Source organism: Gadus morhua, chromosome 19 (assembly GCF_902167405.1).
Source record: "Gadus morhua chromosome 19, gadMor3.0, whole genome shotgun sequence".
Lineage (NCBI taxonomy): Eukaryota > Metazoa > Chordata > Actinopteri > Gadiformes > Gadidae > Gadus > Gadus morhua.
The window spans coordinates 10,059,698-10,076,902 of NC_044066.1; the positions used below are offsets into that span (position 1 = coordinate 10,059,698).

The 17,205-nt window shown below is 42.8% G+C and overlaps 3 protein-coding genes across 4 annotated transcripts; 1 reads left to right on the forward strand and 2 right to left on the reverse strand.

Annotated features, from left to right (window-relative positions):
• Nucleotides 1-737: 737 nt before the first annotated feature.
• Nucleotides 738-2,303, reverse strand: bbln (bublin coiled coil protein). The gene is made up of 2 exons (XM_030342444.1): nt 2,134-2,303; nt 738-1,792 (listed from the first exon to the last, which is right to left on the reverse strand). The coding sequence occupies exons 1-2, from the start codon at nt 2,210-2,212 to the stop codon at nt 1,563-1,565; spliced, it is 309 nt and encodes a 102-aa protein (XP_030198304.1). The 5' UTR covers nt 2,213-2,303; the 3' UTR covers nt 738-1,562.
• Nucleotides 2,304-4,316: 2,013 nt separating this feature from the next.
• Nucleotides 4,317-12,085, forward strand: trim23 (tripartite motif containing 23). Of its 2 annotated transcripts, none has more exons than XM_030342440.1 (11): nt 4,317-4,470; nt 5,024-5,186; nt 5,695-5,816; nt 6,005-6,283; nt 6,637-6,837; nt 7,146-7,361; nt 8,646-8,780; nt 8,954-9,083; nt 9,322-9,432; nt 9,564-9,688; nt 10,384-12,085. In XM_030342440.1, exons 1-11 carry the CDS (start codon nt 4,375-4,377, stop codon nt 10,561-10,563), a joined length of 1,758 nt encoding a protein of 585 aa, XP_030198300.1. In that variant the 5' UTR covers nt 4,317-4,374; the 3' UTR covers nt 10,564-12,085. The 2 variants fall into 2 exon arrangements, with proteins under 2 accessions (XP_030198300.1, XP_030198301.1); XM_030342441.1 differs by having other exon boundaries at nt 6,637-6,819.
• A 284-nt stretch (nt 12,086-12,369) lies between these two features.
• On the reverse strand, nt 12,370-17,200 carry ppwd1 (peptidylprolyl isomerase domain and WD repeat containing 1). The gene is made up of 11 exons (XM_030342439.1): nt 17,009-17,200; nt 16,774-16,876; nt 16,550-16,653; nt 16,344-16,464; nt 15,784-16,231; nt 15,259-15,449; nt 14,723-14,912; nt 14,335-14,516; nt 13,680-13,761; nt 13,015-13,197; nt 12,370-12,604 (listed from the first exon to the last, which is right to left on the reverse strand). Exons 1-11 carry the CDS (start codon nt 17,151-17,153, stop codon nt 12,461-12,463), a joined length of 1,893 nt encoding a protein of 630 aa, XP_030198299.1. The 5' UTR covers nt 17,154-17,200; the 3' UTR covers nt 12,370-12,460.
• Nucleotides 17,201-17,205: the final 5 nt, after the last annotated feature.

The window sequence follows — 17,205 nt, forward strand, 5'->3', positions numbered from 1 at the left end:
CTGAACTGTACTGTTAACTATTATCCTCTGGACTTCCTCAACCATGCGTAACGAAAGACTGATCTTTCTCTTGAGGATTGGAACCATTGTTGAAGTTGTAGCTGCAAGTGTTACTAGTGGTTCATGGGCTTATGTCACATGCATTCACATTTTCATATTTCTTTTTCAATCTAAAGCGTTTTTGATTCATTTTGTGGCGATACACTGGAGGGGCAATTATATTTTTAATTTTAAATGCCCCAACTATACATTGCCTAAACTTGTGGTATTTATAGTATAAAGCGCCAGTTGCCATTTAATGTAGCACATCTACGGTTCTCTAAATCAGACCGATAGAGAATAGAATAATTTGTTAGCTTAGCATCATTTGTTGATCTATTGCCTAGTTATAGATTTACGCTTATGTTTATTTTATAACTGGTTCCAAATTGTTGATCATCTTGAGAGGATACACCACTTCCCTCTTCAAAGCTGGTCTATTTAAAATGTTCTGAAACATGATGAAATTCTGGGACCTTTTTAACAAACTGGCAGTTAAACATAGAAGGGGACCTTTTTAACCAACTGGCAGTTCAACGTACATAAAGATCTCTTGGTTGGTGTTTGAATTAACATAGGGAGAACAACTTGTGATGTCTGGACTAAATTGTGCATGGAAAAATTATGAATGTAACTTGGAAAAGTTTTTGCTTACGTCTCTGAAGGTAGAGAAGAGATCTGTAAAAGAACAGTTCAAATCAAGGTTGTATGTTTTATTATTGTATTTTTATTCTGCAACTGACAAATGAACAAACGGCTATTGTTTTTTTAACAGCTGGAAGTTATGTATTTTTGAAAGTTGAATGTTTTGTCATTTTAATTTATAATAAAAAACAGATAATTCCCACAATTGTTATCTAAATTACTGAGGGAAGAGGGTGCTCTGTAATAATCAGATTAATACAAACTAGTATTTCCTGGATGTACCTTTAATAGTGACTTAATGTTTGGAAACATTAAATGGAATGTACATATACACATTTATATAATAAATACACACTGACAGACCTGAATGTTCCCAAAAATCTAGGATTAACTAGACCTTGGAAATGTATAATGTAACACTTAACACACTTAACACTTAATTCCTCCTTATATTTCCATCCAATGTTATTTAAAGTTTAAACTATGAGTCACAGACAAATGCTACTTAGCAGGAAAATTGAACTAAATTAAGCCACATTGCCCTGGACATTTTCCGTTTAAATGTATCTTATATTTTTTTAAAGCAGAAAGGGTTTAATTACAACTGGGGAGGTCAATACTAATAATTTATAATAGCATGCCACTTCCAATCTCAAAAACGTTCTGAAAGACAAAATTGCTATATATATATATATATATATATATATATATATATATATATATATATATATATATATATATATATATATATATATATATATTAAAGATACCTTATGCACCTGTGATACACAATCTTGTCAAATGTATGAAACAAAAATAAACTTTAAATATATTTGACAGGAAGAGTACACACTCTACATAAACATCTCACGCAGTCCTTATTTCTCAATGTCTTCGTCCTGTTCTTTGGGGGACGATAGAGAAGAGTCCTCTTCCTCATCCTGGTCCTTGGTCGGGGCTCCAGCCAGCTGAGCCCGGAACTCCACCCTGGCTTGGCGGTTGGACTCCAAGAGTTCATGCAGCTTCCCATTCAGAGAGTCATTGCGGTCTTCCAAGTCATCCAAACAATTGTTAATTTGATCCAGCATGGAGTTGACTGAAGCATATTCTGAAAGTCAAGAACAGAATAAGTAGGCGGGTACAAGTCTGCTTTGGATATCATGCTGTTGGATTGATTGGAGTCAAATTCAAACCTTCAATCATGCTAGCAGTTTGGTGGATCATATTGGCCTAGCCCTAGTAACATTAATGTAACTATGCAACTAATAATAGGTAAACTATTCTCCAAATCGAAAAGGTACGAGTATGGATAGAATAAGGATTGCCATCCACTTGACAAGTTAACTAAAACAAAGTGACAGGCCACCTTTGGATCAGCAGCCAAGGCATTAGCAGTTGTTAGCCCACATAAGACACAATAAAACAATGCATGACGAACTGTATTTCTACCTTCTTCACTGAAATCATCTTCTTCTTCTATGCCCGGGTCGTCGATAGAAATGGTGGGGTCACCATTTGGTCCAGACATTGTTATTTTTATTGTTGATGCTTCCCGTTCTTCCACAGTTAAAGCTCGAAGGCGGTCATGTGATGATTAGGCTGAAGTGGGCGGGGCTAAAGGGTGTCGTCAGAATGTATGTCGTCAGCGTGTCGCCGTGTTGCAGGCCCGGTTCCAGAACAGAATGCCTTGGGGTGCATCTGAGATCACAGGGGGTGCACCAGTAGCTACTATACTAAAACCAGCTACCCAGCTTCAGTTCAGACTTCGCTTTTTTACACATAGGCCTTTCCTACCATAGACAAGCACTTCTGCGTAGTTCTACTGACATGTTGGGACAACAAACAATTACTGTGCTTAAAAGATGGTATCATATCATGTGTTGTGATGTGGAGAACATTTCAGCTGCAACATTAGCTTATTGATATCTTAGATAGCTTTGAATATGAGATAGGTTTTTGATATGTGTGATGTGTGAGGTGTAAAAAAGAACAGAATTCTACACTAAAAAAATAACATGTGACTGCAATTCAAAAATAACGTTTATTTTTTTATAAATTGTGGAAGGATATTTGACATAACAAATAATTGTACATTGCCACTTAAAAATAAAACAGATTTTAGCTGAACAAGGAAAGAACACTTCAGACTTTGAACTTTGAACAAAAACGAATCAGTATAATACTCTTAAAGTTAACACGATTGTAAATAAATGCAATAAAAAGAAATATGGGTTCTTATGAACATAATACATTTAATACATGTATTGGATATCCAACGGATATATAACTGTTGCTGCCGAAGAAGTTCAACGTCACTACCGTGCGCACCATAGATATGGGTGTATGGCGTCACATTAGTGCCATAATTCACTAATGTGATAAAAGATGCATTCGGGCGTATTACATTATTCCACACGCGTAGATATTAACTGCGAGCGCGCAAATGATCTCTGCGCGCGCAAAACAGCCTCTCGCGCGCGCAAATTACCTCAGCGCGCGCAAAACAGCCTCTCTCGCGTGCAAATTACCTCAGCGCGCGCAAAACCTCTCGCGAAAGATGTTTTTACGCTCTCGCTCGAATTTAATTTTGGCACTATGGGGGAGGGAACCAAGGCAGGGCGATACGTGAAACGGCCAAACGTGATTGGCCGTTTCTGAAGCGCGATATTTGATTGACAGCCCTCCTCACATTCAATTCTGAATTGTACAGTAAATGGCTGAACGTATTGTAACTCCAGATTATATGAGTATAGGCGCAGCCTTTGAAGTGTCGGCCTCATTGTCCTTTAAATAGCTGAAGAAATTGCTTCCGGCAGCAAAAATAGATCCCCACTGAGCGGACTGTTGCCAAGCAACATATAAACAAAACACCATACATAAATGCGGAGTGATTTTGTCAGTTTGGTGAACAGTCAGAGAGATGTTGGATGCTCATATCTCAACGCTATTTAATGGAAATTGTCACAAGTTTCATTACAATTTGTTTTGTGAGCAAGTATTTAATTATTTTTTATCATATTTATAAAAAAAAAAATATTTTGTATTATTTTTATTTTTTCAATTGAGGGTGCAACAATTTTTTTTGGGGGTGCAATGCATGCTTATGCACCCCCGTAGAACCGGGCCTGCCGTGTTGTGTCTTCGAAATGGAAAGATATGCTACATATTCAAAGGCATGTAAATTAATGTCCAAGAAAAGTAGAATCTGTACTTACTTTTCTCATAAGGTGAAATGCTTGTAAAAAAAAAAAGTTTATTTAGTTTTTCTATGAGTTGTGAATTCACTTGCTAATAATTCCTTGTCATGAGCAATTGTTTAATAGCGTTGTTAATTTTTTGAAGGGTGGGAAAGGTACAAATCACTATTTTACTAGAAACACCTTCATCTAGTTGGGGTGTGGGTACCACAGATTGACTCGGCTGCCAGATCGACTCGGGGTCCTAGATGTATCATGAAGGGGGTAGAGGCAGCGCAGTGAAATGCGCATGTGCGAACTGATAATAAACGCAGTTTATAATTATTGTATCTCTTTATTAAAATAACGAAATGTGCGTTATCAATCGCTGTTCAAATATATACCCCAATTCAATAATTCAATCAAAATAAATATTTTCTAAATAAAACATTTAGCAAAGACGGAAGTGAATGAACAACAATTATCCTGCTTTTGATTCATATGGTTGTACAGAATGGCCGCTGCAGCAGGGATCAACAAACAGGGCGCCCTAGCCACCATGGACACCTGTGCTCGACACGGCAGGGGAGCTCACGGGAGCACGGTCAAGGTTAGTCCGTTATCAACCCGTTTCATCTATACTTTGCTCTCTGGTGCATATTTCAGAGGAAGCCGCAGGGATACCGTCCTGGTGGCTGCTGCGTTGGCCTCAGTGCTGTGTGCCAAGTAGTTATCGGCGGCGTTATGCGCCAGAATGATAGACACCCTGTTTTTAAGTGTTGTACTGACAATGATTAAACTTCACGAAGCGATAGTTGCACATTTACACACTTGTCAACTTGTTAAATTGGTTTATTGAATGGCTTTCAATAGTACACAGGCTAGCTCTGAGTTAGCCTACGGTCGGTGCCCAATGCTAGCAGAAGAGGTGCCAGCTTGGAGACCACTTCAATATTAGCGATAACAATACGACGTCAACATGGAAACCCTAATGTTGAACATACACGTTAGCAGTCAATAGTACATCATATTAACATCACGTTAACATAAGCGTTCAAGACTTTTCTTCTGCCTGATGTTTGTTTGCAGTAGACTTTTCCCATGCGCCGCGGCCGTGACTATCAGATTTATTAAGTTTCGTGTTTGTGTTTGTACATTTCAAGGTACTTGAGTGCGGGGTATGCGAGGACGTGTTCTCTCTTCAAGGGGATAAAGTCCCTCGACTTCTGCTCTGTGGTCACACCGTGTGCCACGACTGTCTTACCCGGCTGCCCCTTCATGGCAGGGCGGTTCGCTGTCCCTTTGACAGACAGGTCACTGAGCTAGGTGAGCTAATGAAAATGTCTTCAAATTAATTGACGTTTTTGTCTGAAGTTTAATCTGTATCTTGTGTTTCTGAGTTTCTCTTATCCCAATCAAATCGGTCCTACTCCTTCTGTTGTTGCTATTGCTAAGTAAGTTAGTAGCTGCTTTTCAATGTTAGAAGGGACAATGCCTATTTGTTGGAAGTGAAAATGCACAAGACCCTGGTACTGTTGATAATTGACGAACAAGTCCATGGCAACCGTCACCACTTGTTCCCATTTGTGATCCATTTCATCACCTTGCAGCAATTGACAAATGTACATCCTGTTATAACAGTCAATAGTGTTTAATTGGTCAATGGGACTTTAGCTCAGAACAAAGTTGTAGTTCTTTTTAGATTCCAAGATGTCTATTTTTCTTTGTTAAATTTTAACCCAGGCCAAATGCATCACACCAGTATACATCATCCGCTGATATTCAGTTTCATGTTAAATATAAATGCCAATGTACCACATTCTTTACTTTTCAGGAGATTCTGGTGTATGGGGCCTGAAGAAGAATTTTGCTCTGCTTGAGCTGCTGGAGCGGCTTCAGAACGGTGCGTCCAACCAGTCTGGTATAGCAGAGGACGCCCTGAAAAGCATTGGAGAGGTAAACTGATCCAAAAAGTTAATGTATGTAGATGTGATTTAAGAGCGAAGCCAACGTTGGATAAGAGCATCTTCCAAATGAATTCAAATTCCTGAGGTATCTTACTTGGGTGTATCTTACTGTATTCCCTTCTGAGGTATATTACTTTACCCCCTCTGTGGTATCTTACTTGCGTGTATGTCCCCCAGTGCGTCATCCGCTGCGACGAGGACGAGAGCCACACAGCCTCCATGTACTGCACGGTGTGCGCCACGCACCTGTGCGCCGAGTGCTCCCAGCTCACGCACTCCACGCGCACCCTCGCCAAGCACCGGCGCGTGCCGCTGGCCGACAAGCCCCACGAGAAGACGCTGTGTCCCCAGCACCAGGTGCACGCCATCGAGTTTGTGTGCCTGGAGGAGCCCTGCACCACAGGCCCGCTCATGTGCTGCGTCTGCAAGGAGTACGGCAAGCATCAAGGACACAAGGTAGGGATTGACTTAGGGTGGTCCCTGGGGAGTGGTCCCCATTGTTGAGCGCTCTTTAGGGCATTTATCCCCCTAAAAGATATGGGTGAATTGCCCCAGAAATGTTCATGGGTGGATTTTTTGCTTTACTGGCAGAGATGGATGGATGGATGTAAATATTGAGGGACAGACAGTCATAGGCAGATGAAAAGATGGATGTCTAATGAATTGACTTGCTCACTTTCTTTGGCTCTCGTGTTGAATTTAGAACACACTTTGTTGCAATGTGATGGTACTATAATGCACTTATCCTTTTAAACCAAAAAACCCTTACAGACTTTCTATTCGGTATACCTTCTTCTCCTCCCCATTAGCATAGCTTGCTGGAGTCGGAAGCCAACCAGATCCGCGCGTCCATCCTGGACATGGCCCACTGCATCCGCTCCTTCACAGAGGAGGTGTCCGACTACTCCCGCAAGCTCGTGGGCATCGTGCAGCAGATCGAGGGAGGGGAGCAGATGGTGGAGGACGGCATCGGGATGGCCCACACTGAACATGTAAAGCTATCTCCCCTGGTGATGCAGGACAAAACACGAAGATCGCTTTTTGAAATTGTTTTGATTTTACTCTCTGATGCGAATACTGGGTACAGTAGTCTTGGAGTTAGGCTGTTTTTTACCCATCTGAAAGGTTCTGTGATTGAAACCTAATGTTGACCGTCGGCATTCTCTTAAGATGCCCTAACACCTACCTAATCCTAAAAAAAAAAAATTCTCTTGAATTTGACACTGGTGGTCAGCATGATGATGTCGAAGATGTATTTTTTTTTTTTAAATACCTGACACATTTTTCCAATTAATTATTGATTTATTTTCTCTCACAGGTTCCGGGCACGGCGGAGAGTGCGCGGTCCTGCGTCAGGGCCTACTTTGCGGACCTCCACGAGACGCTGTGCCGGCAGGAGGAGATGGCCCTGAGCGTGGTGGACGCCCACGTCCGGGAGCGGCTGATCTGGCTCCGGCAGCAGCAGGAGGACATGACCATCCTGCTGTCCCAGGTGTCCACCGCCTGCTTGCACTGCGAGAAGACTCTACAGCAGGTGGGTAGGAACACGCCCGGGTGTGGGGGATGAGGCCTGGAGGGGACCGGTGGTGTACGGGGGTGGTCGACCTGTAGTACATAACAAAACCCCTGCCGTGCTGTGTAATGGGCTGTCTCTATTCACTGTGTCTTGTGTTTTGCTTTGGATGAAGGCTCCCACAGGGAAGAATATTGTGGCCATTGTATTTAGTCCTAATACATGCAGGTCTTGCGTAGTAAGAACGGTTGTTGGCAAAGCTTTGCCGGGCAAGATACTAGGGCTGAACGATTAATCAAATTCAAACCGACATCCCAATGTAATAGAATATGATTTGCAAATTACAACGGCTGTGAAAAAATTATTTGATACTGACTGAAGATGAGTAAGATTCATATTTTCTTTTTCTTTTACAATTTGATAGTTAATAAAGTTGTTAGAATATAAATTAATCTCAGCATATTGGCCTTGCCTTAAGAAAAGCAGTTGACTGCCTCCAATTTTGTGTTGGAATGGTCATACTATAGAACGTTTTATTGCTTGTTTAGTGAATAATAGTGAACATAAGGAACTTAACAAAGATTCCCTAGTGTCTGGATGTATGAGAGCAAATTATCAAGGAAATGGTGGACAGAAAAACATGTGCTCAATGTGAGCATTTGCATGCTATTTGACCTCATTCAAACTACTTCCACCATCCATTTGAACATGAATGAAAGCTTGTGCTGGAATCGCTGCTCCCTAGCCTGCAGATCAATAGGTACATTGTGGGTCCAATTTCAGCATTTGTTTATTTCTGGTCAATTTCAATATTAATTTCAGATGTCTTGACAAATTTCCCCCCAAAGCAGTCGAGCAACTAAACCGGCCACACTAATAATATTGATCACATGACCACTCCTACACATTCTAGTGTCCCTTGTAATTTTGATGTACTTTATCTAAATATAATTTACATATTCATTGGCATACCACAATATATATTTCCTATATATACTCTTCATTAATGCTCTACTTTTGTCTATGATCACCAGGACACAATGGTGATATGCTATATTCCTATTTTTACATTCTCTGGAATGCGTCAATGGTGTTTCATTTTTATCTTGTAGCATATGCGTTTTGCTAGTCCTGCCATATTTTTTAAAAATGACAATAATTGTATATCTTCTATCGCACATTGGTTGCTTGTGATATCACAAGGGACTACATCGTTCAGAATAAGCCCTGTTAAACTATGACAAGGAAAACCCTTTTGACTTTGTCTGTATGAAGTCACTAATCTATGTTTTTGTTGTGTCGCAGGACGACTGCAGAGTTGTTCTGGCCAAGCAGGAGATCAACTGCCTGCTGGAGACCCTGCAGAAGCAGCAGCACCAGTTCACTGAGATAGCGGATCACATCCAGCTGGACGCTGGCATCCCCGTGACCTTCACTAAGGTGCCTTTTCAGGACACACTTAGGCAGTTTGACGCTCAGATGAAGGATTCTGGATTTGAACGCCGATGTTCACGTTCCTTACATACAAAAGTTTTCACATTTTAATAATTGCCTTTCAGTCAGGGGGAGAATTGTGTTGCGTTTCAATGTGTTGATGTCCTTTTGGATTCCAGGACAACCGAGTGCACATTGGCCCCAAGATGGAGATAAGAGTGGTCACTTTAGGGCTGGATGGAGCAGGGAAGACGACTATCCTCTTTAAGCTTAAACAAGACGAGTTCATGCAGCCAATCCCTACCATCGGTAACTCATTCAAAATTCGAAGTGCCTCTGCTGTTGTATTGAGCTCATAATGTTTAAACCTGCACTGTGTAAGCTAATCAATTAGCAGCCTCTAGTGGCTTGAGTTGTAACTACACAGACACACACAGCAGACAGACAGACAGACAGTTAGCCCCCCATCCGACAGCTGGGGGGGGGGGGGGGGGGGGGGGGGGGGCAAAAGTGTAACAGAATAAAACAATTCCATTCAATATTCCAGGGTTCAACGTGGAGACAGTGGAATACAAGAACTTGAAATTCACCATCTGGGATGTGGGCGGCAAACACAAGCTCAGGCCACTATGGAAACACTACTATTTGAATACACAAGGTAACTTCTATGCGCTTATTTTATAAAATCTGTTACCTCATAAAATGTGAACTAATTTAGATGGAATAGTTGGACACTGTTCTGGTAAATGTTTATTTATTTATTTTAACCCGGTCCTCACCTTTCCGCAGCGGTGGTGTTTGTGATTGATAGCTGTCACAGGGACAGACTGATGGAAGCCCACAGCGAGCTAGCTAAGCTTCTGACGGAGAAGGAGCTGAGGGATGCGCTTCTGCTCATATTCGCTAACAAACAGGTAGGGTCTGGCTACCAGTGGCAGCACGGTAGAGTTAGCTGTTTGGCTAACACTGGCAGTGTGGTGTAGCTATCCAGCTAAAACTGACCACTTGCTACAGCTAGTGAGCTAATGCTTACCACTTGTTGAAGCTAATGAGGTACCACTGTCAGCTTGATGAAGCTAAGGAGTAAACACTTGACCACCAGCAAACACTGGCCGCAAGCTAACACTGCCCGCATGGTATAGCTACTGAGCTAACACTGATTGTAGAAGCTGGGCCTGTTAATTAGAGTTGGGCTCAGGCTCACGCAGATCAATGTCCAGGCATATCTCACGTTTTGGTGGATGTATTCCCGTCAAAAGCAAACTTCATGAGCGTGGGTCATCCTGTCTTCTCTGATACTCGGGTAAAACGAAAACATGCCCCTCCAGACGCCGCACCTGACCTCTGAATGGTATATGCCTGATCTGATTAGGTGTAGTGCCTCTAGTGTCCACAAAAATAACAAGATCTAAACAAATACATGATCAGTGGTATATTAAACGGTCTAATAAAGTGGCTCCTAAACTCAACACATGTTACAGCAGGCGGTAACGCTGGCCTCATTGCAAATCTAGCAATCCCACACTGACTTCACACTAAAGTAAGCTACCAATATCTGTGTGGTGAAGCTAGTGTGCTGAACCTATCCTCTTGTTTTGCGCGGCGGCAGGATGTACCGGGGGTGGTGTCGGTGGAGGAAATGACTGAGCTCCTGAGCCTCCACAAGCTGTGCTGCGGGAGGAGCTGGCACATCCAAGGCTGCGACGCGCGCAGTGGGATAGGCCTCCACGAGGGCCTGGACTGGCTCTCCAGGCAGCTGGTGGCCGCTGGGGTCCTGGATGTGGCCTGAACCCCCTTCCATCCCTTATCTGGGTCCTGGATGTGGCCTGAACCCCCTTCCATCCCTTATCTGGGTCCTGGATGTGGCCTGAACCCCCTTCCATCCCTTATCTGGGTCCTGGATGTGGCCTGAACCCCCTTCCATCCCTTACAGTATCTGGGTCCTTCCTTCAGCTTTACCTACTCTATAAACAAGCACCAAAACGGTCTCTTCTGCTCATAATTCCGAATACGCAAATGACTACTGCGTGACTGAGTTCTATCCGGCTTAACGCCTTCCAATACTAATACTTGTTTACTCTGGAGTGATCGCTTATGTAAGAACTTGATGGCTGATGCCACTGATAAGAGGATTTGACACATGGAATTAAATTCCACCTGAATATATTCATCAATCGTACTTAAACAAACACCAAACCTAAGAGCTCACAGGTTTCCTAGTGGACTCCCGGTGAATGTGTTCACCGGGAGTCCACAACAAACTTGTTTAGGAACCTCTGTGATGCTTATTTACCTCCAACTTCATGACATCCTTAATGTATTTACTCTTGGTGAAATGTATCCCGCCACTACCAGTTAATTATATCTGTGCTTGGGTTTTATGTTAGCCTTCATAATCAATGTGAAGAGTATGGATCAATGACTCAAAATACAAGACGTGGTTTATATTAACGCACTTTCGCTGTTCTAGCATGGAACAGCAAAAAGCAGCATATGAACAAATGTATTAGTTGAGATTGACATTTTTCTTATTTCAGTGTACTGACCATGGGGTTACGGCAGAGGGTGTGCTTCTTAAAATCCTTTTGTTTACCAAACCTGGGTTTCTCTGAGGTGTGTGTGTTTCCTGAGTTACTTTTATTTTAAGTGTAAGAACCTATTTAATGCCACAGCTGGTCTCTAAATGGCACGCGATTTGGTTTGGGTTACCTATTTGCATTGGTTTGTATTGAATCTAATGTTTCCGTTACTGAAGGTTAAAAATGGGGAATAGTGGCAGTAGTAAGGAAGGAAAACTTATGACAGTATGCTGCCTTTGTAAGTGGCGCTTCTTATTTGAGGTTGATCTGAATGCACTTGTCCACTTCCTCTGCCTCTTTAAGGACTATCTATCTGCTGTCCATGGTGTTGCAAACATTTTTCAGTCCCTTTTTCTCGCTGCCTCATTGAGTATGACCTGTGAAAAACCTTTGAATTAACGTACATCGATATCTAAGTAGATGTGAAACGTAGTCGTGCATTAACAATGTTTTATATTGCATATTAAGGAGCCATCATTTGGTTAGAAGTGTCATTGCTATGTAATGTTTATAACTTGTATCTATGTAAAGAAAAAAATAACCTGCATGTACGCAATGCCTTTTTTCCCCCCCCTTTTGTTCCTTAGTTTTGTTATTTGTGGGGATTGCCCTTTATCTACACATAGAAGTACAGCACAGTTAAACCATCAATTCCTTATACCATTGGACTTGATAATGGCTTTTTGTAAGTTATGTGAAGCTGTAAAATAAAGTTGAACTCCTGCCTGGATAGTAATTGCATTTGGTAAAACCAAACATCTTGACAGTTTACTGTTTGTAACCTCGAAACTACATTTTGTCTACAATTAAAGGAGTTAACATTTGATTGGAGTGAGTCGGGATAGTGCAGAGGTCGACCCCCAGGTAAAGCTTCTTGGTTCGATTCCAAATGCAGTCAACCTTCTTGTAGGCATCCTAACCAATACATGGTCTTTTTAAGACTTTTATCTGAACGTCCTGTTAATCACTAAATCCTAGTGTCCTCAAAATAAGTAACATTTTGCAATCCGAAAGAATAGTCTTTGAATAAACACTTTATTCTGTTTAAAAAAAAAGGCATGTAGGTCAAATCTGTACATAATAGTTAAAAAAAGGGGCTGGTCCTGATCACTTGATGGTGATGTTAATGATGCTGATGTCCTCGTAGGGCTTGTCCGTCTTGGGGTTGACCTTGACGTTGGAGATCCTTTGGACCACCTCCATGCCTTTGGCACTCCTCCCGAACACTGTGTGCTTGTTGTCCAGCCACGGCTGAAACCACAAGCGTCGATAAGGTGGTGTTAATAGCAATACTGGCCGAAAAGTTTCCATTTAGTTATTGGATTTTAGATAAGTTCATCAAGGAGCAGGTAGGGGTGAAGAAGCTTGCAGATAAAATGCTGACATTGTATGTCGAACCCAGAACCCCAACCATTAGGCAATCCTTCCCCCTTTTTCAGAGTAGCTTGCAGCCATCGCTTCTGTTAAAACAATATTTCAGATTAGTAGCAAGTGTCCTAAATTAATAAAAAACAAACCACCCCTTATCAACCCATGGATTTGATATCTTTTAAACCTTTAAAGAAAATTAAAAAGCTAAATGGATTGCTGCAAGTGAAAAGGAAACACCCAGAGATCCATCCCCCTCTCCCTCCCTGCCGACCCCCAGGAAGGTGACTCACGGTGGGCACAACGGTGAGGAAGAACTGGGAGCCGTTGGTGCCGGGGCCCCCGTTGGCCATACTGAGTGTGTACGGGCGATCGTGTCTCAGCGTGGCGTGGAACTCGTCCTCAAACTCCCCACCCCAGATGCTCTCGCCGCCCATCCCTGTGCCCGTGGGGTCCCCCGTCTGGACCATGAAGCCCTGATCGGGAAGAAAGAGATTATGCAAGTTATTTTGATTACTTTATTAATGATGTTCTACTAAAAAGGGTCACCAGGACTGCAACCATAAATTATTTTGAATGATTGAGTAGCCTATGAAATGTCTATTTAATGATCTGAAACATAGCATTCAAGTATTTTAATTCCCAAAGCTGATGGGAGCACGTGTTTGGAATTTTTAATTGATAAATGACCAAGAAGAAAGAAAATTACTTGACTTTCGGTCGTTCAATGAAATGTCTATTGAATGAAAAGGCTATTTAATGATCTGAAACATAGCATTCAAGTATTTTAATTCCCAAAGCTGATGGGAGCACGTGTTTGGAATTATTAATTGATAAATGACCAAGAAGAAAGAAAATTACTTGACTTTCGGTCGTTCAATGAACTGTTACATCAATACTGGAGACAAGTACATTTTTTAATTCATTCACCCGGTGCAAAGGCCCAAAACAAACGTACCTTGATGACTCTGTGGAATATATGGCCGTTGAAGTAGCCATTTCTGCTATGAACACAGAAGTTCTCAACCGTTTTGGGGCATCTGTGATACATCAAAAGAGGCATCATATTATGCACACAGAAAAATTAATCAAAAAAAATCACTTCATTTAACATAGCATAAAATATAAAAATAAAACTAATCTTGAAAATAGTCCCAGAAGTTGTCCAGCGGTCGTATTGTTCCACATTGATGTGCCAGTTTTGGACCAAATAACATACTTTTACCCAAAGCATCTTACAATACCGTACGATGCAACTAATGTATACATGAATGGATGGGCGCAGTGAGAGGTGTAATCTATAGGACCATACCGCCCTTGGCGATCAAACCCCCATAGCATGCCTCCTGGATTCAGAAAAAAACACTGTGGCAAACATCCTTTGGCAAAATGACTCACCATACAGGTACTTTACCAAATGCCTTAACACATAAGACCAAAGTACTATTCTATATTGTTTACATTTGAGGCAGGCGCACGTTAAATGCTCTTAGACCGAATCTGTACCGAAGCTGGTTTGATCTAACAGGACCGGTTCGGCCCTAGAAGGTAACGGATGACTCAGTGAAGCCAGGAGAGGCGTGCCTCCTAAAGCCCTGAGATGGGTTACGTACTCGACTGGGAAGAGCTTGATATGGATGTCCCCCATGGTGGTGTGGATGATGGCGCTGTCCGACACCCTCTTGGGGCCCTCGGCCTGGGTGGCGGCCATCACCTCCTCCTTGGACGGCTTCTCGTTGAACACGTCGCGGTCCGACTCGGCGCTCTTGGTGTCCACCGGCTCCCTCTTGGAGAACTGGACGGGCACGAGACACGGATAGAGGTGGCCGTGTCATAATCAGTCTTTGCACCAGACCGCCGCACACCCCATCGTTGAAGATGTACTATTTCGTAAGGCTTGTGAGGCTTTTTAGCCAAAATGACTATACACATTACTAGTGGCCCGAAGGCTGCTCTTCTTTGGAACATAAAGTGTGCGACGTTGTCTGGAAGCCTACGCACCATGTAGAAGCGGTTCTTCTTGAAGGCGGTGCAGAAGATGGTGGGGTCGGGCATCTGGTTCTGCAGGGCCGGGTTGTCGGAGGCCGTCATCTCCACGGTGGGCGCCACCTGGCTGGCCTTGGCGATGCCCTGGAACAGACACAGCTTCAACACGCGGATGTTCTCCAGCTTCCCCAGGATCCTCACGCACCTGGGCCGGTCGGGAAGAGAGAGGTTTATCATGGGATTAGTGATAGATGTTACAAGGATAACCTACAGTGCATGTCCGGCATCCCGGTTTACTGCCAAGGAAGACGTTTTTCAGTGACTTTTGATTTTAGGTTGAAATCATTTGAATGGTCATGATTAGCAATTGAAGTCCATAAAGAAGGCTGTATGGATTAGACCTAAATAAGTTGGATGGATCACATTTTAGCCGCATGTTTATGCTCAAGACAGGCATCTGGGTGGCCTCTTCCATTTAGATTAGACCTTTAAATCGTAGTTTGGGCTTAACCAGTCCAGCAGTTTCCTTCCATGCGGTGGTGTTCGTTTACCTGTTGGTTTCCACATTGATGACCTTGATGCCCAGCATGGTCCCGTAGAGGACAAAGTGACCGGTCTCGTCGAAGATGATGTTGGTCAGTCGGATGCCGTCCACCTTCTCCAGCTCCCTCTCCTGGGCCATGCGCCGCCCAAACTCCATGTCGGGCAACTGCTGCCTCATCTGCTGCAGCTCTGTGAACATCTGGGGTAGGGCACATGAAGATTGAGTATGATAGGCATAATCAACCAACGCTACAGCCAATGTGTACATAAGTATAAAACTGTATTATTCCCTGTGGGAATATGTTATAAAGAAGGAAATATCCTGTGCAAATCCACAGAAGAGCTACAATTAAGAGCCGTATATAGGATATCAGCATTTTAGATGAACCAAGCTATAGATTTACATGATCAACAGAAAATAATTGCCAAAGGAATTTAAGCCATTATTCAGTGGATTCTCTTTAAAATACCAGCGGGAGTTTATACACAAATTGCGAGATGTGATTATACACAAATACAAGACAGGAACCTACCGGCAACGACTCATCGAACACTCTCATCAGTTTCCCAGTGAGGAACCGGAAGATTCTCACTTTGCGGTCGGAGGCAATGGTGGCCATTTTCTTGCCATCGGGGGAGAAGGTAAGGCTGGTGGGGTATGTCTTATTCTTCGCAAATTCATACAAGTCTGTGTCTGTTTTGTACTCCCAATCCACGTATTTCGGGAACTTAAATTCGTTCCGGTAGCCGGTCCAGTATTCGATCATTCCTGCTTTGTCAGCAGAAACAATGACCCTGAATTTGGGGTTCAAGCATATTTTGGACAGCGGGGAGGTGTGCATCTTGTCAAAGATGTGAAGTGGCTCGCTGTTCCCACGCCCGTCGAAAACAAAGATCTTCCCCGTGGACTTCTCAGACACGGCCACGGTGTATATGGGGTCCCCTGGATTGTAAATCCATTCACATTGGCCCGGGTGGAAGCTGCCCAAAGAATAAACAGTATAACAACAATTAGACATACACAAGAGTATAGTAGTGTCAAAGTAATATCCTTTATTGACAAACAATGTGTTGTGGAGGAGTTAACACATACCCTAGTTTCAGCATGTTGATCATGTCAAAGTTGACAACATCGAACACTTTCATTGCCTGATCGTCTCCTACAGAGCAGAAAATGGCCCCCTCGGAACTGACAGCAATGCATTCCATATATCCTGCAAAAATCATAACATATGCTTAAAAATACGTTTTCCCAACATTGAATGCATTCAAATTGTGCATGGGCCACTAGGTTCTTACCAAGATGGCTGCGAAAGTGTTTAACGAACTCTACTCCCTCGTCCTCCCTTTTCTTCCAGAATTTGACATGGCCATCCTGGCTTCCAGTAATGATGAAGTCCGTCCTGTAAAGGGCACATGATTGACGTAAACTCAACCCATCATTATCCTCTTCAACCGTATCATCATCACCACAACATGGAAAAGACAAAATGAGAACGATATAACAACAAATGGAGGCTTACTTGGAGCAGACGATTTGACTGATGACGTCTCTGTGCATGTAACTCCTTTCATACATGAGAGCCGACGGCAGGTTGTCCAGATAAACCCGTTCATATTCCAATACTAAAACAAACACACAAACGGACAGATATCAATGGCCATTTTCGAGGGTCGTCAAAGTTAGAAGTAGTCTCGTGTTATGAAACAAAGCGGGACGTCGGCCGTACAGACCAACCATCCATTCAACCCACACACCTTTTCTTTTTTTGGTCTGGGATGCCTCGCAGGGCATGGGCCCGACCCATTCATCCTCTTCCCCTTCTCCTACTCCTTCTCCATCAGCAGCTGGATTATCATCTGCTTTTCGTTTCAGATCCACTGTAGTTTCTTCAGCCGCCATCGTGGTTTCAAAGTGTTGTGGTTCTACTTTTTTTTAGTTCCGTATCCGTTTC

Bases quoted from the DNA above. Each gene is read 5' to 3' on its own strand.
- trim23 (XM_030342440.1), top strand. From the start codon at position 4,375: ATGGCCGCTGCAGCAGGGATCAACAAACAGGGCGCCCTAGCCACCATG. The intron at 9,433-9,563 runs GTAACTTCTATG...ACCTTTCCGCAG, and splicing joins CTACTATTTGAATACACAAG to CGGTGGTGTTTGTGATTGAT. The intron at 9,689-10,383 runs GTAGGGTCTGGC...GCGCGGCGGCAG, and splicing joins TCATATTCGCTAACAAACAG to GATGTACCGGGGGTGGTGTC.
- ppwd1 (XM_030342439.1), bottom strand. From the start codon at position 17,153: ATGGCGGCTGAAGAAACTACAGTGGATCTGAAACGAAAAGCAGATGAT. The intron at 16,877-17,008 runs GTGTGTGGGTTG...TGTTTGTTTTAG, and splicing joins CCAGACCAAAAAAAGAAAAG to TATTGGAATATGAACGGGTT. The intron at 12,605-13,014 runs GTGAGTCACCTT...TTGTGGTTTCAG, and splicing joins TCCTCACCGTTGTGCCCACC to CCGTGGCTGGACAACAAGCA.
- bbln (XM_030342444.1), bottom strand. From the start codon at position 2,212: ATGTCTGGACCAAATGGTGACCCCACCATTTCTATCGACGACCCGGGC. The intron at 1,793-2,133 runs GTAGAAATACAG...CTTGACTTTCAG, and splicing joins AGATGATTTCAGTGAAGAAG to AATATGCTTCAGTCAACTCC.